The sequence below is a fragment of the Mustelus asterias genome, chromosome 14, assembly GCF_964213995.1.
Source record: "Mustelus asterias chromosome 14, sMusAst1.hap1.1, whole genome shotgun sequence".
In the NCBI taxonomy this organism is placed as follows: Eukaryota; Metazoa; Chordata; class Chondrichthyes; order Carcharhiniformes; family Triakidae; genus Mustelus; species Mustelus asterias.
In genome coordinates this window covers 3,950,718-3,972,597 of record NC_135814.1, presented here as the reverse complement: position 1 = coordinate 3,972,597, position 21,880 = coordinate 3,950,718, and the positions used below count along the sequence as shown (strand labels likewise).

The window sequence follows — 21,880 nt, the reverse complement described above, 5'->3', positions numbered from 1 at the left end:
TTCTAACCTTATGATGGAAGCAGGGTCAACCATGAAGCAGCTGGAAGGCTGGTGCATGCAGAGGATGCCATCAAACTCCCTCTGATCATTGAAAGCTGTATAGCTATCACTTTTCTGGTCACCTTTGTCCCCTTGGACTGCCTCCTGCTCCTTCATGCCATGGTAACATTGTAATAATCCTTCATACAGTCTTACCCTCAGCTAGCAATCGAGCCTGTTTGATAGGACCACTGTCCTCAGGACCTTGTCCACTGTCTCCCGGAGGTTCCACCTATCTTCCTGATGGATGGTCCCAGTCCCACGCCTTCTTCTGAGGTGTGACCTCAGAGAAAAAGATGCAGAAATTCCGCCTCCTTCCTCATGCAGTTACTGATTGTGTCTGACTCGCATTCCCGCTCAGTGACGGTGGCGATGGGTGGGAGGGTGGAGAGAGCAGGGCAAGGGAAAGTGGTGAAAGAGAAGGGCAGGCAGGGGGAACAGGGTTGGGTGTGAGTGGGCTGTGAATAGGATGGTCTGATTTCCTCCTGTGTTTAACCCCTCAGGATGTACCCAGTGGTTCCCAGTGGTTTTCGTTCCTTGGAGACTGATATTGTGCTGGGCGGCTACCACATCCCACAGAGGGTAAGTGAATCTCCCAAAGACCAACTGGAGCAAAACCAGAGTTCGACTTAATATATACACATTGTGGAGATGCCAGCGTTGAATTGGGGTGGGCACAGTAAGAGGTCTCACAACACCAGGTTAAAGTCCAAGGGGTTTATTTGGGATCACGAGCTTTCGGAGCGCTGCTCCTTCATCAGGTGAGTCACAGTCACTCCAAATGCTCATGATTCCAAATAAACCTGTTGGACTTTAACCTGGTGTTGTGAGACTTCTTACTGTGCTATATACACAGCTTGAGAGTGACACAGCCCTGGCTCAGCGCTCACTGTGAGTAAGAGGGCCCAGAGCACATACACAGTCACTGATTGTTCCCTCCGTGTGTCCACCAATATAAACACCAGACACATCTGATGAGATACACAGATTCACTGCTGTATGTTATGCAACTTTTCAAACAGAGCGAGATTGTTAATCACTTGTAATGACTGGTAATGTCTGTAACTGTTCCATGGAGCTCAGTTCTCTTTCCTGCAGACACAGTTTATTCTGTGCCACTATGCAATGTGCCACGATGAACAGGACTTCCCCAATCCTCACCAGTTTCAACCAGATCGCTGGATCCGTGGAGCAGAAAGACTCAAGCAACATCCCTTCAGTTCACTGCCATTTGGATACGGTGTCCGGGGCTGCCCGGGGAGAAGGATTGCTGAGCTAGAGGTGCATCTGACGCTGGCCAGAGTAAGTATTGGTGTTAGTCAGTGTGATCACTGGCTTTAGCCAGAGCAAGTATTGGTGTTATCCAGAGTAAATCTTGGTGTTAGTCAGAGTGAACATTGGCTTTAGCCAGAGCGAGAGCCAGTGTTAACCAGAGCACACACTGGTGTCTGTCCACTCTGTGTAGTTTCTCATGGTTTGGAACCTCTTTCTGATTGCAGTTGCTGAAACAGTTCCAGATAAAGCTGGAACCTGGAATAAAGGAAATTCAAGCGAGGTCCAGGATCGTTCTCATTCCCGAGAAACCCATAAATCTGCAGTTTGTGGACCGGGTGTGACATTCCAGGAGCACGAACAAGTGATCAGGCTCAAGTTGATCACACTCTCTCAGAACATGCTTGACCTACCCCCTGTCTCATTATTTCCCTCAGTAATCGCTCTATCCCTAGCCCAGTTACACTCCTGGCTTTAACAGCATTCCACAATAACCCATCTCAGTAATGGACTCTCCCATTATCAAGATCTCACCTCATCCTGTGGGGTTTGAGCCCTGGTGAATAACCTCCTCTGGAAGCTGCCAGCATCACAGGAACCAGTCTTCCATTCACTCCAGGTGATGTGAGGAAACAACTGAAGGCCAATTCTTCCTCATTGGGCCAGAAACATAATCAAGGAAATTCTTCTGAGCACCCTCCAGGGAGTCCTGCATCTTTTACAATACTAACACCCCAGTGTCTATTCAGATAACCTCTTCCATTAGCATAATATTATTGCCTCTCATTTCCTCTACCATCCTGTGAATAAATCCCAAAAAAATCCTGTAGCTCCCACCATAGATCTGACTGGCCGAATGGCCTCCTTCTGTGCAGTAAAATTCAACTGGATTAAGAGCACCTGGTGATATGTAGGAACGGGCAGGAAAAGAGGCAGCCTGTCCACCAGGCCTGCAGCATCATAATTGGGCATCGCAACCTCACTCCCTCACAGCTCAGGGTTGCTGACGGGATATATTCCTGCAGGCTTTGTGACAACCGGCTCCAATTACCCGATGGTCCTGCCATTAGTTGCTTGACATGTCCATAGAGTCATAGAGGTTTACAGCATGGAAACAGGCCCTTCGGCCCAACCTGTCCATGCTATCCAGTTTTTACCATTAAGCTAGTCCCAATCGCCCGTGTTTGGCTTATATCCCTCTATACCCATCTTACCCATCCTGCAGCTCTCTGCCATCCCAACCAATAAGAAAGATGGAAAGGGGGCTCTTCATAATACAATTGGATGGTGCTCGGCTCTGGGTCAAAGAGCCATTTTCCTATCTGCAGTTTTAATAATTACTGGAAGTGTTCAATGATAACAAAGGGAACACTTTGCAATATCCCACTGATTTATCTCCTAGATTTTGCTTAGAACGGCCTTCAGTTTCTGGAGACTCGGTGACCCTAAATTCCTCTCTGCGTTTGATCAAATCTAGTCCAGGAGATCACACGGACCAAGTGATAGAATCCCAACCACGGAATCCCTGCAGTGCAGAGGGAGGCCATTCGGCCCATCAAGTCTGCACTGACCACAATCCCACCCAGGCCCTATCTATCCCCATGTATTTACCCTAGCTAGTCCCCCTGACACTAAGGGGCAATTTAGCATGGCCAATCCACCTAACCCGCACATCTTTGGACTGTGGGAGGAAACCGGAGCACCCGGAGGAAACCCACGCAGACACGGGGAGCATGTGCAAACTCCACACAGACAGTGACCCAAGCCGGGAATCGAACCCGGGTCCCTGGTGCTGTGAGACAGCAGTGCTAACCACTGTGCCACCCGTGATCTCTATGAAAGCACTAAACCACGATATGATGGGATCTCTGCTCCAGGAACAATCTCAGAGAGGGTCAGCAGACACCAATGTGAGCTGACCGAGACCTGTCCAACACTGTGCAGTACAACTCTGCCAGAGTTTAGATTCACTTCTCCTGGTCCACTCCAGTAATCCAAACTGGAATCAGCCATTAATAGGGATGCTATCCAACACGTTTAATTGCCTTATAGACCTCTAGCAGGTCACCCTATAATGCAGCACTAAGTGAGTAGACTGAACTCCTTGAGTCCATCTGAAGTTCTTCAACCTGGGGACCATTCTGGAACTGCAGTCCTTACTACCCCAATATCCTCTCAGTAAGGAATTCCAGGGTGATGGATAAGAGTCATAGAGGTTTACAGCATGGATACAGGCCCTTCGGCCCAACTTGTCCATGCTGTCCAGTTTTAACCACTAAGCTAGTCCCAATTGCCTGCATTTGGTCCATATCCCTCTATACCCATCTTACCATGTAACTGTCTAAATGCTTTTTAAAAGACAAAATTGTACCCGCCTCTACTACTACCTCTGGAAGCTCATTCCAGACACTCATCACCTCTGAAACAATTGCTCCTCTGGACCCTTTTGTATCTCTCCCCTCTCACCTTAAACCTATGCCCTCTAGTTTTAGACTCCCTTACCTTTGGGAAAAGATATTGACTATCTAGCTGATCTATGCCCCTCATTATTTTATAGACCTCTATATGATCACCCCTCAGCCTCCTACGCTCCAGAGAAAAAAGTCCCAGTCTATCCAGCCTCTCCTTATAACTCAAACCATCAAGTCCCGGTAGCATCCTAGTAAATCTTTTCTGCACTCTTTCTAGTTTAATAATATCCTTTCTATAATAGGGTGACCAGAACTATAGACAGTATTCCAAGTGTGGCCTTACCAATGTCTTGTACAACTTCAACAAGACTGTATTCAATGTTCTGACCAATGAAACCAAGCATGCTGAATGCCTTCTTCACCACTCTGTCCACCTGTGACTCCACTTTCAAGGAGATATGAACATGTGCCCCTCGATCTCTTTGTTCTGTAACTCTCCCCAACGCCCTACCATTAACTGAGGAAGTCCTGCCCTGGTTCAATCTCCCAAAATGCATCACCTTGCATTTATCTAAATTAAACTCCACCTGCCATTCGTCAGCCCACTGGCCCAATTGATCAAGATCCCGTTGCAATCCTAGATAACTTTCTTCACTGTCCACTATGCCACCAATTTTGGTGTCATCTGCAAACTTACCAACCATGCCTCCTATATTCTCATCCAAATCATTAATATAAATGACAAATAACAGTGGACCCAGCACTGATCCCTGAGACACACCGCTGATCACAGGCCTCCAGTTTGGAAAACAACCCTCTACAACCACCCCGTCTTCTGTCATCAAGCCAATTTTGTATCCATTTGGCTACCTCACCCTGGATCCTGTGAGATTTAACCTTATGCAACAACCTACCATGTGGTACCTCGTCAAAGGCCTTGCTAAGGTCCATGTAGACAACATCAACTGCACTGCCCGCATCTACCTTCTTGGTTACCCCTTCAAAAAACTCAATCAAATTTGTGAGACATGATTTTCCACTCACAAAGCCATGCTGACCGTCACTAATCAGTCCTTGTCTCTCTAAATGCCGATAGATCCTGTCTCTCAGAATAAGGTGATAATATTCCAATCTGAGGCAGTTTGTAGCTTGAGGAGAAATTTGAAAGTCATGTCACCATTGCAGCCCCTTCTGACCGGGCCCCACCTTGCAGCACCTTCCCGCTGGGCCCCGCCTCGCAGCGCCTTCCCGCTGGGCCCCACCTCGCAACGCCTTCCCGCTGGGCCCCACCTCGCAACGCCTTCCCACTGGGCCCCGCCTCGCAGCGCCTTCCCACTGGGCCCCACCTCGCAGCGCCTTCCCACTGGGCCCCACCTCGCAGCGCCTTCCCGCTGGGCCCCACCTCGCAGCGCCTTCCCACTGGGCCCCACCTCGCAGCACCTTCCCACTGGGCCCCACCTTGCAGCACCTTCCCGCTGGGCCCCACCTCGCAGCGCCTTCCCACTGGGCCCCACCTCGCAGCACCTTCCCACTGGGCCCCACCTCGCAGCGCCTTCCCGCTGGGCCCCACCTCGCAATGCCTTCCCACTGGGCCCCGCCTCACAACACCTTCCCACTGGGCCCCACCTCGCAGCGCCTTCCCACTGGGCCCCACCTCGCAGCGCCTTCCCACTGGGCCCCACCTTGGAGCTCCTTCCCACTGCCCCCCACTGCGCAATTCCCCACCTGAACCTCATCTTATCTGAAAGAATAAATGTTGAAGGAGAGAAACTTTGCTTGTGAGCGTATTGCTTAACCATCAGCGACCGCGTTCCCATCAGGATAAATATTTAACGCCAGATGTTGAGTCTCACATCTTCCAGTGACCATTCCTTCCCAGTGTCAAGCCATGCAGTGATGGTCACAGACTGTGGAAGGCATCACACTTCAAAATCACAATGTAAATGATGCAATGGCCTTTATTGCAAGGAGATTAGATTACAAGAGTTAAGGAAGTCTTGCTACAATTGTCTGAGGCTTTGTTGAGAGCACAGCTGGATGCACTGTGCAGTTTTGGTCTTCATATTTAAGGATTTACTTTCCTTAGAAGTGTGACAAAGGTTCACTAAACTGGTCCCTGGGATGAACCATAGAACCCCGACAGGGCAGAAGGAGGCCATTTGGCCCATTGCATCTACTGACTCTCCAAAAGAGCATCTTACCCAGGTCCATCCCCCGCCCTATCCCCATAACCCCATGCATTTACTAAGGCTAATCCACCCAACCAATACATCTTTGGACACTAAGGGGCAATTTGCCATGGCCAATCCACCTAACCTTTGGACTGTGGGAGGAAACCTATGCAGGCACAGGAGAACATCAAAGTCCACACACTCACTCAAGACCAGAATTGAACCTGGGTCCCTGGTGTTGTGAGGCAGCAGTGCTAACCACCGTGCCACCAATGAGGTGTGATGGAAGACCGAGTAAATTGGGTTTATACTCTATGGAAGTGAGAAGAATGAGCGACACGGTAGCACAGTGGTTAGCACTGCTGCTTCACAGCTCCAGGGACCTGGGTTCGATTCCCGGCTTGGGTCACTGTCTGTGTGGAGTTTGCACATTCTCCTCGTGTCTGCGTGGGTTTCCTCCGGGTGCTCCGGTTTCCTCCCACAGTCCAAAGATGTGCGGGTTAGGTTGATTGGCCATGCTAAAATTGCCCCTTAGTGTCCTGGGATGCGTAGATTAGCGGGTTAAATATGTAGGGATATGGGGGTAGAGCCTGGGTGGGATTGTGGTCGGTGCAGACTTGATGGGCCGAATGGCCTCTTTCTGTACTGTAGGGTTTCTATGATTTCTATGAGTGGTAATCTCATTGAAACATCCAAGATTATGGAACAGTTTGACAGGTAGATTCTGTGAGACCGTTTCCACCTGCCTGGGGCACCTGGAGCATGGGGGCACAGAGCAGGGGAGGAGGGCAGCTGTTTAGGGCCCAGATAAATAAAAGATTTCTTCATTCAGAAGGTTGTGAAGCTCTGTGGAGTCCTCTATCACAGAGCTCTCTGGATTCTGAATCACTTGGGATATTTAAGACAGATAAATCTTTGGACTCTGAGAGGATCACGTGTTATAGAGATGGGGCAGTTCACCCAGGCTCTTGCTGATTGGCAGAGCTGCTTTGACGGGATGCCTGACTTCCTCCAGTCTTATTTTGTACAAGCCTCATCTTAAGACTCACCTCTCTTGGAATGCAAGCATTTATTGCCAGTTGTTGCTTGAGTCGCTCTGCCACTGACTGGGTAACATTCCATTATCCAGTTAATATTGATGCTTCAGCAATTTTGCCGGGGCCTGGGTGACCAAGGTAATTGTGTTAAACCCAGGGACCTCCGATCCACACAGATAGAGAACAGGAATTGGGCGGCACGGTAGCACAGTGGTTAGCACTGCTGCTTCACAGCTCCAGGGACCTGGGTTCGATTCCCGGCTTGGGTCACTGTCTGTGTGGAGTTTGCACATTCTCCTCGTGTCTGCGTGGGTTTCCTCCGGGTGCTCCGGTTTCCTCCCACAGTCCAAAGATGTGCGGGTTAGGTTGATTGGCCATGCTAAAATTGCCCTTAGTGTCCTGGGATGCGTAGGTTAGAGGGATTAGTGGGTAAATATGTAGGGATATGGGGGTAGGGCCTGGGTGGGATTGTGGTCGGTGCAGACTCGATGGGCCGAATGGCCTCTTTCTGTGCTGTAGGGATTCTAAGATTCTAAGGAGTCACAAGCAAACGACATGATTCCTGGAGTGAGCGCAGCACAGATTCATCATATGACTAAAACATTACATTTTGAGAAAAGGTTGCAGAGAATGGTTTTGTACTACCTGAGTTTAGAAGATTTAGGTTTTTTTTTTAACAAGTTTTTTTTAGTCACAAGGCTTCAATTAACACTGCAATGAAGTTACTGTGAAATTCCGCAAGTTGCCACACTCCGACGCCTGTTTGAGTGAATGCACCCTAACCAGCACCTCTTTCGGACTGTGGGAGGAAACCCACGCAGACACGGGGAGAACAGGCAAACTTCACACAGTGACCCAAGCTGGGAATCGAGCCCGGGTCCCTGGCGCTGTGAGGCAGCAGTTCTAACCACTGTGGTTTAAGGGGTGGTTTGATTGAGGTGTTTAAGGGTAATTAAAGGATTTGATCGGGTAGATGGAGAGAAACTATTTCCTCGAATGGGAGGAGTTGAGACGGGAGGCGAGGGGGAGGGGGGGGCGGGGGGTTAGAATCTTAAAACTAGAGCCAGGCCGTGCATGGATGACATCAGGAGGAAGCACTTCTCCCACTCCTGGCGGGCGGGGGAGTGGAAATCTGGAATTCTCTTCCCTGAAAAAGCTATTCTGGCTGGAGATCAACTGAGAATTTCAAAATGACGACTGATGAATTGTTGTAACGGATTCAGGAATCCAGGTGGGGGTTAGATTAAGATACAGATCAGTCATGGTCATACAGAATGGAGGGACGGGCTGATAGAGCAGAACTGCCTCCTCCTGTAATAGAGCTGGGAGAGGTGATGGAAAACTCCTCTCCAGCTCTAACCCAGGAGACCAGGATTTAACCCAGAGCTTTGAGAGCTCCAATTAATCCCGAAACTGCAGTCTGGCTGTGTCGGGGATTTCTGCCTGTCACAGAAATAAAAATTCAACCTTCAGCACAAGACATTGGTTGTTTTTTCCCCATCCAACCATGTACTAATTGTCACATATTCTCCACACCCAGAGTCTCCAACACAGCGTCATTTTGCTACTTCCCACTGGTCAGTGTTTCACTCCATCCTGAATGTCGGCGGCACAGTGGTTAGCGCTGCTGCCTCACAGCACCAGGGACCCGGATTCAATTCCCGGCTTGGGTCACTGTCTGTGTGGAGTTTGCACGTTCTCCCCGTCTCTGCGTGGGTTTCCTCCGGGTGCTCCGGTATCCTCCCACAGTCTGAAAGCTGTGCTGGTTAGGGTGCATTGGCTGTGCTAAATTCTCCCTTCAGTGCACCCAAACAGGCACCGGAGTGTGACTCGGGGATTTTCACAGTAACTTCATTGCAGTGTTAATGTAAGCCTACTTGTGACTAATAAATAAACTTTAAACTAATCTCTGTTATCATCTGAGCCTAGTCTAGCCCTGGCCCAGTGCTTAGAACTCTCACCTCTCAGTCGGAGATCAGGAGTATAGGCTTTCACACAAGGGGCTGGAACACAATATCCGTGAAATAATAAATACCTGAGTGATGATCCAGGCCGACTCTCCCATGCTACACTGTTGGAGGCGCCATCTTAAACAAGACTCTCGTGGGTGGGTACTGAAGATTTCATGACCATTTTTAGAAGAACGGGGGTAGTAACTAAGTGATACAGAACTTGACTGTTGCTGAAATAAAAGATATGTTCTCATCCGACACTCATTGGGACAGATACAAGAATACCAAATTTCAAAGGGATAACAATTTATACTGCATGACAAAAGAGTGCTAATTGGTTCGACCAGATTTGACTTGCGAAATAATTAATATCCTTTTCTCATGCAATATAAATTGTTGCTCCCTTTGAAATTTGGTATTCCTGTATCTGTCCTGATGGGTGCCATATGAAAAGCTTCCACAGCATGTCTCTTTTTTCTGCAATACCGGAGCAGGGGGGTCCTTCCTGCTGCCCTGGTCAATATTAACTCTGAAGCAGGCGAATAGGCACTTTGTCATTGGTGACTTACTCTTCACATTGTTTTCGTTCTTCTACCTGCGAAGGCACCACAATAGTTTCAACACAGCAAGATCCCATAAAACAGAAACACGTGATCAAAGGCTAATTTATCTGTCGATGTTAGCTCTCCATACAGGGCAGTAAACAAGAAGACCTCTCCCCGCACATGGAGCACTGAGGGTAGTCATCACATTGAGGTTTATTTTCAATAAATAGAGCATTGTTTTTCAGTGCTGGGACGTCTGGTCCCCGTTCCTCTCCCAGACGCCTCCTGGCTATCACACGATGATCTGCTGGATGTCCTCAATGGCTTTGAGGGGTTCCAGTTTATACAGCAGGAAATGTCCCTGTACCTGGGCGGCACTGATCCTGTCAGAGAGGGACAGTGCTCTCTCTGCAAACTCATCCGCCATGGTCACTGGCTGCTCTGGGTAAAACCGCTGGAACATCTGGGACAGCTGCCAGTGGGAGCAGTAGCCAACAAATTGCTTGTGGTCCACTCGTCCAGGACGGATCAGAGCAGGATCCAGCCTGCGGAGAGGGGCAAAAAACATGAATCATTACTGAGGGGGAATGGCTGACACTGCTGGTCGGGGGATGGCAAATCTAACTTGCAATTGTGGGACAAAATTCTTACTTTCGTAGCATCTTTAACGGAGCAAAAGATCCTGAGACATTTCACAGGAGTGTTATCAAACAGAACCTGACATGCAGCCACATCAAGACATGTTCTCCATCAAAAGAGGCAGGTTCTAAGGAGCGTCTTAATCGTTTAGGGAGGTAAGGCAGCGGAAGGGCGTGACTACTTACAGCGCCAGGGACCCGGGTTCGATTCCCGGCTGGGGTCACTGTCTGTGTGGTGTTTGCACGTTCTCCCCGTGTCTGCGTGGGTTTCCTCCGGGTGCTCCAGTTTCCTCCCACAGTCCGAAAGACGTGCGGGTTAAGGTGCATTGACCCGAACAGGCGCAGGAGTGTGTCAACTGGGGGAATTTCACAGTAACTTCATTGCAGTGTTAATGTAAGCTGACTTGTGACTAATAAACGAACTTTACTTTAGTACTGATGGTGGAACAATTAAAATTGGGGACGTTGGAGAACTGGAGGAGTAGAGGTGAGGACAGGAGTGTATGGATGCTGGGATGGGGGATGGAGGTTACAATCAGATCAGCCACCATCTTGATGCAGAGTGAAGAAAGGCTCCTACCTGTCCAGGTAGTTTGTGGTCATAAACACCAGTCTGGCCTCAGCTGACGCCACGCCATCGAGAGCATTTAACAAACCGCTGAATGTTAGCCGGCCCATTCCTTGGTACACTGTGGGGTCTGAAATCACAGATCAGTCAGTGTTTAATATCTGAGTGCACGGGCTGGAGGGTCTGGATCCCAGCTTCACTCCAGATAATTCAGCGCGAGAGAGAGAGCTGCCCCCATCCAGGTGAAACGTGAACCCGAGGCCCTAACGACCCTCTGGGGGATATAACAGGTCACAGGAGCCGAGTCAAAGAGCAGCTGAGTTCTCCTCAGTGCCCCATGGACATTTATCCCTGAACAAATATCACTGAAACCAATCACATCTCGTCACTGTGTGTGGGATCTTGCTGTGCACACACTGGCTGCTGCATTTCCGACATTACAACAGTAACTGCACTGTAAAAGTCAGCTGTAATCCCCTCACCCCGACCTTCCCCAGCCAGCGTCAGAACCTGTTGTCTGAATCAGGGCTGTGGGGCTTCGATTAAAGGCGGAGACACAGAACTGGATCTGGATTTATTTCAATGAGCTTCATCAGGACACCATGAGAGAACCCTGAATTCCAGAGAGAGGTAGAGAGAGAGAGAGCGGGGAACGGGGCAGGGCGCGGAGGAGCGGGCCGGGGCGCGAGGGGGCCGGGGCGCGAGAGGGAGGGGGGCGGGGCGCGAGAGGGAGGGGGCCGGGGCGCGAGAGGGAGGGGGCCGGGGCGCGGAGAGGGAGGGGGCCGGGGCGCGGAGAGGGAGGGGGCCGGGGCGCGGAGAGGGAGGGGGCCGGGGCGCGGGAGAGAGGGGGCCGGGGCGCGGGAGAGAGAGGGGCGGAGCGCGAGAGGGGCAGAGCGCGAGAGGGGCAGAGCGCGAGAGGGGCAGAGCGCGAGAGGGGCAGAGCGCGAGAGGGGCAGAGCGCGAGAGGGGCAGAGCGCGAGAGGGGCAGAGCGCGAGAGGGGCAGAGCGCGAGAGGGGCAGAGCGCGAGAGGGGCAGAGCGCGAGAGGGGCAGAGCGCGAGAGGGGCAGAGCGCGAGAGGGAGAGAGACAGAGAGAGAGAGAGAGAGAGACAGAGAGAGAGAGACAGAGAGAGAGAGAGGGAGACAGCGAGACACACACAGAGAGACACACACAGAGAGACACACACAGAGAGACACACACAGAGAGACACACACAGAGAGACACACACAGAGAGACACACACAGAGAGACACACACAGAGACACACACAGAGACACACACAGAGACACAGAGAGAGACACGCAGAGAGAGACACGCAGAGAGAGACACGCAGAGAGAGACACGCAGAGAGAGACACGCAGAGAGACACACGCAGAGAGACACACGCAGAGAGACACACGCAGAGAGACACACGCAGAGAGACACACGCAGAGAGACACACGCAGAGAGACACACGCAGAGAGACACACGCAGAGAGACACACGCAGAGAGACACACGCAGAGAGACACACGCAGAGAGACACACGCAGAGAGACACACGCAGAGAGACACACGCAGAGAGACACACGCAGAGAGACACACGCAGAGTGAGAGACACACGCAGAGTGAGAGACACACGCAGAGTGAGAGACACACGCAGAGTGAGAGACACACGCAGAGTGAGAGACACACGCAGAGTGAGAGACACACGCAGAGTGAGAGACACACACAGAGTGAGAGACACACACAGAGTGAGAGACACACACAGAGTGAGAGACACACACAGAGTGAGAGACACACAGAGTGAGAGACACACAGAGTGAGAGACACACAGAGTGAGAGACACACAGAGTGAGAGACACACAGAGTGAGAGACACACACAGAGTGAGAGACACACACAGAGTGAGAGACACACACAGAGTGAGAGACACACACAGAGTGAGAGACACACACAGAGTGAGAGACACACAGAGTGAGAGACACACAGAGTGAGAGACACACAGAGAGAGAGAGACACAGAGAGAGAGAGACACAGAGAGAGAGAGACACAGAGAGAGCAACACAGAGAGAGAGAGACAGAGAGAGAGAGACAAAGACACAGAGAGAGAGAGACACACACAGAAGCAGAAAGAGACTGAGAGCAAAAGCACCAGCTTCAACTGATGAATCAGTGTTCCTCCATGTTAAACACCACTTGGGGGAAGCACTGAGGCTGGAAAGGGTGCAGGTTGGCGATTTCAACGTCTCTCTCTCTGTCTCAGTTGCAGTGTGTACCATCTACAAGATGCAGAGCAGGAACTCACCAAGGCTCCTTGGGCAGCACCTTCCAAACTGAGAGGCGATGGCCTAGTGGTATTATTGCTAAACTATTAATCCAGAAACTCAGCTAATGTTCTGGGGACCCTGGTTCAAATCCCGCCACGACAGATGGTGGAATTTGAATTAAATTTAAAAATCTGGAATTAAGAATCTACTGATGACCATGAAACCATTGTCGATTGTCGGAAAAACCCATCTGGTTCACTCATGCCCTTCAGGGAAGGAAATCTGTTGTCGTTATCTGGTCTGGCCTACATGTGACTCCAGAGCCACAGCAATGTGGTTGACTCTCAACTGCCCTCTGAACAAGGGCAACTAGGGATGGGCAATAAATACTGGCCAACCAGCGACGCCCATGTCCCACGAATGACTAAACAAAAAGTGACAGAGAGAGCGCACGTGAGGCTGAAAGAGCAAAATTGAGGGCAACAGAGGGAGAATTCGATGAAATGTTACAACAGGTTATATTAAATAACACAATGAAACATCGCGAGTGTTTTAAAATACTGTGTCACAGAGGGAGATCTAACAACAAATGGATTACAAGAGAGCTGCAGAAGCGTGGTAGGCGGCACGGTGGCACAGTGGTTAGCACTGCTGCCTCACAGCGCCGGGAACCCTGGTTCACTTCCAGCCTCGGGTCACTGTCTGTGTGGAGTCTGCACGTTCTCCCCATGTCTGCGTGGGTTTCCTCCGGGTGCTCCAGTTTTCTCCCACGTCCGAAAGACGTGCTGGTTAGGGTGCATTGACCCGAACAGGTGCCAGACTGTGGCGACTGGGGGATTTTCACAGTAACTGCATTGCAGTGTTAATGTACGCCTTACTTGCGACGAATAAACTTTGGTTGTGTGGATGATGAGAGCGAGGGACATGCACTCACTTTCTTTGGCCAAGTCTCGGTTGACGAAGGCTGCGTCCACGTCCTCCAGCAGGACGATGCTCTGCTGTGGCGCCATGCTAAGCAGGTGGTTGAGTCGGTCGTCAGTCAGGCTCCTGTCACTCAGGCTCATTAGACAGATGCTGTATTGGAGCTCCCCAGCTAGCGCTGTGCTGAGGGCACGGGGAGGAGAGAAAGGCAGACATTAGTGCAATAACAGCAACATCGTCCCACACACCCGCGTCAGACACAGGCCGTGGCCAGGTTACAGACTCCCCCTGACTCACAGGGTCCAACTCCAGTACCGGTTACAGTGTCAATGTTTGGGACAATGGGCGACCTTATCCAAAACCATGCCTATCAGATAGTCTATAGAACCAGGAAACAAATACAGCACTAATAATTCCAGCCCCACTTTCACACAGCAAGTCCTGGGAAACAATCGCTCAGTGAGGAATCTCACCCTAATCCCGGCACAGGAATCTCTGCAATCAGTCTACCTTGCCCAGCAATAGAGAACATTAAAGCATCAAAACATCTCTCAAATCTTCATCACTTTTCACTGAATGTAGAATTGTTCATGTTTCTGTGGGTAGCACGAGGATCGTGGCTCACATTCCAGTCGAGGCTGACACTGCCTATATAATACTGAGAGGCTGCTGCATTGCTGCAGGGGCAGCGCTGTGGGACTGCTGCATTGCTGCAGGGGCAGCGCTGCGGGACTGCTGCATTGCTGCAGGGGCAGCACTGAGAGGCTGCTGCATTGCTGCAGGGGCAGCGCTGTGGGACTGCTGCATTGCTGCAAGGGCTGCACTGAGGGAGTGCTGCATTGCTGCAAGGGCAGCACTGAGAGGCTGCTGCATTGCTGCAAGGGCAGCGCTGTGGGGCTGCATTGCTGCAAGGGCTGCACTGAGGGAGTGCTGCATTGCTGCAGGGGCAGCGCTGAGAGGCTGCTGCATTGCTGCAGGGGCAGTGCTGTGGGGCTGCTGCATTACTGCAAGGGCTGCACTGAAGGAGTGCTGCATTGCTGCAGGGGCAGCGCTGAGAGGCTGTTGCATTGCTGCAGGGGCAGCGCTGTGGGACTGCTGCATTGCTGCAAGGGCTGCACTGAGGGAGTGCTGCATTGCTGCAGGGGCAGTGCTGAGAGGCTGCTGCATTGCTGCAGGGGCAGCACTGTGGGACTGCTGCATTGCTGCAGGGGCAGCACTGTGGGACTGCTGCATTGCTGCAGGGGCAGCGCTGTGGGACTGCTGCATTGCTGCAAGGGCTGCACTGAGGGAGTGCTGCATTGCTGCAGGGGCAGCGCTGAGAGGCTGCTGCATTGCTGCAGGGGCAGCGCTGAGAGGCTGCTGCATTGCTGCAGGGGCAGCGCTGAGAGAGAGCTGCACTGTCAGATGTACTGTCTTTTGGATAAAACATTGAACCAATGTCTATTCTACCCTCTCTGCTGGGTGTTTGATTTATTATTGTCACATGTATTAGCATACAGTGAAAAGTATTGTTTCTCGCGCACTATACAGACAAAGCATACCGTTCATAGAGAAGGAAAGGAGAGAGTGCAGAATGTAGTGTTACAGTCATAGCTAGGGTGTAGAGAAAGATCAATTTAATGCGAGGTAGGTCCATTCAAAAGTCTGACAGCAGCAGGGAAGAAGCTGTTCTTGAGTCGGTTGGAATGTGTCCTTCGACTTTTGTATCTTTTTCCCGACAGAAGAAAGTGGAAGAGAGAATGTCCAGTGTAAAAACTTCACTGCCACTATTTCGAAAGAACAGTGGGCAGTTCTCCCCGGTGTCCTGGGGCCAATCTTTATCCCTCAATTAAAAGCAGTTGACCTGGTCAGTCACATAGCTGTTTGTGGGATCTTGCTCTGCATAAACTGGCTGCTGCATTCCCTACTTTGCAACAGCAAATACACCTCGTCGTATGTTACATTCGAATGTCCCAAAGTCATGAAAGATGCAACAGAGATAGGAGTGAGCTCTGTCATTTGACTGATGCTGAAAGAGGGGAGGTTGTTGCTGGCCCGGTAACCGACCCACACAGTTCAACATCATTCACATAGATTTCTCTTTCTCAATGTCTCACTGACTGGCAAAATGTACGACAATCGCCCTCCTGCCCCAGTTTAAATACTCACATGAAACTGCTCTTCCCACATCCAGGAGGTCCGTACAGCAAATACCCGCGGCGATACGGAATCCCTGTGGAAACACCACTGAGTCACATGATGGGGAACACACAGTGTCATCAATGAACTGCGACAGTGATCGCCTGGCTTCACCACACAGACTGTCGGGTGGGGAGAGGCGGTGGGATAACGGTAACAGATCCAGCCCGGGGGACTGAAACCAGAGGAGCTCCTATTTCATTTTAAATTATTGAGCATCAACACTGCCCCACTTGGGGGTGTTTCCCAACCCGACGACTCACCAGGGTCACTTCAAAAACCTGCTGCCTCCCGGGACGGCAGCAGCAATTCCGTGGGGGAATCATCACCGACAAGCCACACACCACCCTGATCACCGTTCCTGCACTGTCAAAAGCCTGGAACTCCCGCCTTAACAAGGTGTAACTACGTCAACGTGGACTGCAGCGGTTCGAGAAAGCGGAAACGCACCACCGCCTTCCTACGGGAGATTGGGAATGGGCGATACGTGCCGGTGTAGCCAGCGATGCCCACATTCTGACAATGAATGTCCCATTGCCTTGGTCATAGTTGCTGCTCTGCCCCTTACCCCGGTCCGTGTACCACTTGGGATTCCCGATGAAATCTTTGACATCTTGGACGATTTTCTCGGAGATTCCTTTCTCCAGCATGACGGAACTGAGTGGGCGTCTGCGCCGTGGGAATCCAAACGGCCGCCATTCTGCCCCCATTGCCGTGTACATCACCGTCTTCCCTTCCTGCTGTTTGAGGGCCAGGGATTTTGCTGAGATGGGGGTAGGGGGAGTGGAGGAAGAACAGAAAAGGCCAGGTAACGCTCTCGATCAAATATTACGGAGAAAATAACAGCCCATGCTCTTCGCTCTGTCTCCTTATAGAATCTTACCCCACAGAAAGAGGCCATTTGGCCCATTGTGCCTGTGCTGGCTCTTTGAAAGAGCTATCCAGCTTATCCTTCTCTCTTGCTCTTTCGCCAGAGCCCTGAGAGTATTTCCCCTTCAACTGCTTATCTAATTCCCTTTTAAAAGTTCTTGTTGAATCTGCTTCGACTGCCCTTTCTGACAGCGCCTTCCAGATCACAACAGTTCGCTAAGTAAAACAAAATTCTCCTCATTTCTCCACCCCCCCCCAACTCCACTCAGTTCTTTTGCTAATTATCTCAGGTCTGTCTCCTTCTCGTTACCGAGTTTCCTTATTTACTCTATAAAATAATGAGGGGCACAGATCAGCTAGATAGTCAATATCTTTTCCCAAAGATAGGGGAGTCTAAAACTAGAGGGCATAGGTTTAAGGTGAGAGGGGAGAGATACAAAAGTGTCCAGAGGTGCAATTGTTTTACAGAGGGTGGTGAGTGTCTGGAACAAGCTGCCAGAGGCAGTAGTAGAGGCGGGTATAATTTTGTCTTTTAAAAAGCATTTAGACAGTTACATGGGTACGATGGGTATAGAGAGGGATATGGGCCAAATGCGGGCAATTGGGATTAGCTTCGGGGTTTAAAAAAAAGGGCGGCATGGACAAGATGGGCCGAAGGACCTGTTTCCATGCTGTAAACCTCTATGACTCTATTTAAACCCCTCACAATTCTGAACGCCTCCATTAAATCTCCCCTTCACCTGAAAAGTAGAATTGAGCAAAGTTACCAAAGAAACTTATACCTTCAGTCAGAATATCAAAGAAGATCTGTCGGTTGCTGCCCAGTGAGGTGAGGGTGACTGTCTCCCATGGGGTGCCTGTATGCAGGTCAATCATCTGCTTCTCCCGGTTTCGCTCCACCCGGAGCCATTTGCTTTTGTACCTGTGGCAAATTCAGCACGTTGTCAACAGCCAGAATCCTCCGGCTTTGCGCAGCAGTGAAGCGGTGCCATTCAGTCCCTGTTTCCAAACACTGAGTGCAGTCCCAGAACTGGAATCTAAACCTGGAGTGGGCGTGTGAACCAGCTGAGCAGCTGTGACAGCTCTTGTCCCGACTGCTCAGCTCCAGCGTGATCTGTGGGGAGGCGTTCACAGTCTTAGGGAAAGGATTCACCCGACATCCCCATCAAACACTCCCAGGACAGGTACAGCACGGGGTTAGATACAGAGTAAAGCTCCTTCTACACTGTCCCCATCAAACACTCCCAGGACAGGTACAGCACGGGGTTAGATACAGAGTAAACCTCCCTGTACACTGTCCCCATCAAACACTCCCAGGACAGGTACAGCATGGGGTTAGATACAGAGTAAACCTCCCTGTACACTGTCTCCATCAAACACTCCTAGGACAGGTACAGCATGGGGTTAGATACAGAGTAAAGCTCCCTCTACACTGTCCCCCATCAAACACTCCCAGGACAGGTACAGCACGGGGTCAGATACAGAGTAAAGCTCCCTCCACACTGTCCCCATCAAACACTCCCAGGACAGGTACAGCACGGGGTTAGATACAGAATAAAGCTCCCTCTACACTGTCCCCATCAAACACTCCCAGGACAGGTACAGCACAGGGTTAGATACAGAGTAAAGCTCCCTCTACACTGTCCCCCATCAAACACTCCCAGGACAGGTACAGCACGGGGTTAGATACAGAGTAAAGCTCCCTCTACACTGTCCCCCATCAAACACTCCCAGGACAGGTACAGCACGGGGTTAGATACAGAGCAATGCTCCCTGTACACTGTCCCCATCAAACACTCCCAGGACAGGTACAGCACAGGGTTAGATACAGAATAAAGCTCCCTCTACACTGTCCCCATCAAACACTCCCAGGACAGGTACAGCACAGGGTTAGATACAGAGTAAAGCTCCCTCTACACTGTCCCCATCAAACACTCCCAGGACAGGTACAGCACGGGGTTAGATACAGAGTAAAGCTCCCTCTACACTGTCCTGTTTTCCACATCAGCCTCCCTGTGTCGCTGAGTGTCTGCATTTGAGAATATGGGTTGATGTGGCTGGCAGTCACTTCCTGCAGGTCACAGACTGAGGGAGGTTGCCGGGGGGGGGGGGGGGGGCGGGGCGGGGGCGGGGGGGGGGGGGGGTGGGCGCACTCTGTCAGGCAGAGAACCCCCGGAACATTGAATTTCACATCCCAGAGGTGTACAGAGTGTATGTTACCATACTCACCAGATGAAGTGGTTTCCTGGGCTGGGAACAAAGGCAAAGGTTGTACTGATCCTGCCACTGTCGTGTTGGAAGTAGGAGGTCTCCACACTGAGATGCTGCGTTCGTTGGGCCTGGTGTGTGATCCAGCTGAGGAGCCAGTGGTAGCTCTTGTCTCGACTGGTCACCTCCAGTGTGATCATACAATGCCTCCTGAAAGCCACCATCCCGAACTGGGCCCCCTTGCGAGCAAGCGCCAACGCTGTGCCCACCCCCACCAGCCCAAATCCAGCCCCAAAGTACGGATTGTCCTTCAGGGCCGCAACAAAGTCTGAAAGCGGCATTTTTCACCAGTTCACCGGTGCCTGGGGTACATGGTGTCAGCAGCAATATCTACACAAGAGAATACAACAACTCAGTTGTCAACACCAGAATCGGTGATTATAGCGCTGTGCGTGTACAATACTGGAAATAGCTCCAATCACTCAAGCATGATATTGTGTCTTCATCAGTTCCACAAGAATGAATCAGGCGCCAGGAATGGAGAAGGGTACAGAATACAAAGGAAAAACTTTATACCGGGGACAGGAGAGGGGGGAACAGATACACTCATGTCAAAACTAGAATAGGGCAGATACAGTGAGGGTATGAATATACAGGGGACAGACACAGTTACGATGTGGATAGAGGGTGCAGATACAGTGAGGGTATGAATATACAGGGGGCAGATACAATGAGGGTATGGCGTTAGAGGGGGCAGATACAGTGAGGGTATGAATATACAGGAGACAGATAGTTACGATGTGGATAGAGGGTGCAAATACAGTGAAGATGTGAATATATAGGGGGCAGATACAATGAGGATATGGATAGGGAGGGGCCAGATACAGTGAGGAGGTGGATATAGAGGGGGCAGATACTGAGACCTCCCCTGTTAGTGTCTACGCTATGAGATATGGAAAAGATTTAGATATTCTTTCACACTTGGCTTCTAAATTTTTGGACTTCTCAACATCAAGATGACACTAAGATAAAAGCAAAATACTGCAGATACTGGAAACCGAAACAAAAACAGAAAATGCTGGAAATTCTCCGCAGGTCTGACAGCCTCTGTGGAGAGAGAATAGAGCCAACGTTTTGAGTCTGGATGACCCGGGGGACATGAATGTATCTGTTCCCGGAGGGGTGGCACAGTGATTAACACTGCTGCCTCACAGGGACCCAGGTTCGATTCCCGGCCTGGGTCACTGTCTGTGCAGAGTCTGCACGTTCTCCCCGTGTCTGCGTGGGTTTTCTCCGGGTGCTCCGGTTTCCTCCCACAGTCTAAAAGACGTGCTGGTTAGGGCGCATTGACCCGAACAGGTGCCGGAGTGCGGCAACTAGGGGATTTTCACAGTAACTTCATTGCAGTGTTAATGTAAGCCTTACTTGTGACACTAATTAATAATAAACATTAAACCCACGCAGACTCCGCACAGACAGTGACCCGAGGCTGGAATTGAACCCGGGTCCCTGGCGCTGTGAGGCAGCAGGTGCTAACCACCGTGCCGCCCTATTCTGTCCTCTGCAGTGTCCCCGATTTCCATCGATCGCTGCCGGGGTCCCAGCCTCTGGAATTCCTCCCCCCAGACCCGCTCCCTTCATCCAGATTTTGGCCCAATTCTCCCCCCCCCCCCCCCCCGGAGGCTCAGGGTGGATTTCTATTGGCTGCCATTGGAGTGAAGCCCCCTGGAAAATAGAGGGAGGTGGAAGGCGCTACATCAATGTAAGTTGTTGTTGTCTAGTCTGACTGAGGGGGAGGGGCCCGGGGGGCGGTTACAGAGTGACACAGCCCGGGGGGGAGTGAGCACCGGGTTTACACACTCACTCTGACACTGACACACTCACACTCTGACACACTCACTAACACTCCAGGTTCTTACTCAGGCTTCCCGCCTGCGCTGCCAACCTCGCTTCCGGTCCCCGCCGCTGTTTCCGGTCCGCCGCCCCTCTCCTCCGGCCGGAACCCCCGGGGGCCGCGGGAAGGTTCCGGTACAGGGGCTAGTCTCACTGCTTTGCCTGATAAAGAATGGCCTCCCCATCCCCACCGCCCCTGACCCCTGGAGCACATCCCAAATCCCCTTTATCACCAAAACCCATCACTCCCGGGGTCTAAATGCAGAATTGGGCAGCCAATTTGCACACAGCAAGACCCCACAGACAGCAATGTGATTCTGATCTTATTCTCTTTCTGTGATTCTGCATTGGCCCCGACTTTACACAGAACCTCCCAGTGACCGTGGGATATTTTATATTCCCCCCTCCTCCCCCCATGAGGGCATATAGGACCTCGTAAGATCACATCCAAAAGGTGGCACCTCTGACAGTGCGGCACTCGCTCAGCACTGACCCTCTGACAGTGCGGCACTCCCTCAGTACTGGCCCTCTGACAGTGCGGCACTCCCTCAGTACTGACCCTCTGACAGTGCGGCACTCCCTCAGTACTGGCCCTCTGACAGTGCGGCACTCCCTCAGTACTGACCCTCTGACAGTGCAGCACTCCCTCAGTACTGACCCTCTGACAGTGCGGCACTCCCTCAGTACTGACCCTCTGACAGTGCGGCACTCCCTCAGTACTGACCCTCTGACAGTGCGGCACTCCCTCAGTACTGACCCTCTGACAGTGCGGCACTCCCTCAGTACTGACCCTCTGACAGTGCGGCACTCCCTCAGTACTGACCCTCTGACAGTGCGGCACTCCCTCAGTACTGACCCTCTGACAGTGCGGCACTCCCTCAGTACTGACCCTCTGACAGTGCGGCACTCCCTCAGTACTGACCCTCTGACAGT

At 51.3% G+C, this 21,880-nt stretch overlaps 2 protein-coding genes across 6 annotated transcripts in view; one reads left to right on the top strand and one right to left on the bottom strand.

Annotated features, from left to right (window-relative positions):
• The window catches only part of LOC144503449 (sterol 26-hydroxylase, mitochondrial-like), a 30,487-nt gene extending 26,826 nt beyond the window's left edge, over nt 1-3,661 (top strand). The window contains exons 7-9 of the mRNA XM_078227771.1: nt 543-621; nt 1,138-1,341; nt 1,539-3,661. Coding sequence (XP_078083897.1) covers nt 543-621; nt 1,138-1,341; nt 1,539-1,655 — 400 coding nt within the window. The 3' untranslated portion in view covers nt 1,656-3,661. The remainder of the gene's footprint in view (nt 1-542; nt 622-1,137; nt 1,342-1,538) is intronic.
• Nucleotides 3,662-9,529: 5,868 nt separating this feature from the next.
• On the bottom strand, nt 9,530-21,038 carry bcs1l (BCS1 ubiquinol-cytochrome c reductase complex chaperone). 5 transcript variants are annotated; one of them, XM_078227773.1, is made up of 8 exons: nt 20,974-21,038; nt 19,076-19,444; nt 17,629-17,768; nt 16,545-16,739; nt 15,947-16,010; nt 13,812-13,981; nt 10,646-10,763; nt 9,530-9,972 (listed from the first exon to the last, which is right to left on the bottom strand). In XM_078227773.1, exons 2-8 carry the CDS (start codon nt 19,393-19,395, stop codon nt 9,720-9,722), a joined length of 1,260 nt encoding a protein of 419 aa, XP_078083899.1. In that variant the 5' UTR covers nt 19,396-19,444; nt 20,974-21,038; the 3' UTR covers nt 9,530-9,719. The 5 variants fall into 5 exon arrangements, with proteins under 5 accessions (XP_078083899.1, XP_078083900.1, XP_078083898.1 ...); XM_078227774.1 differs by having other exon boundaries at nt 20,939-21,015; XM_078227772.1 differs by having other exon boundaries at nt 20,955-21,015.
• Nucleotides 21,039-21,880: the final 842 nt, after the last annotated feature.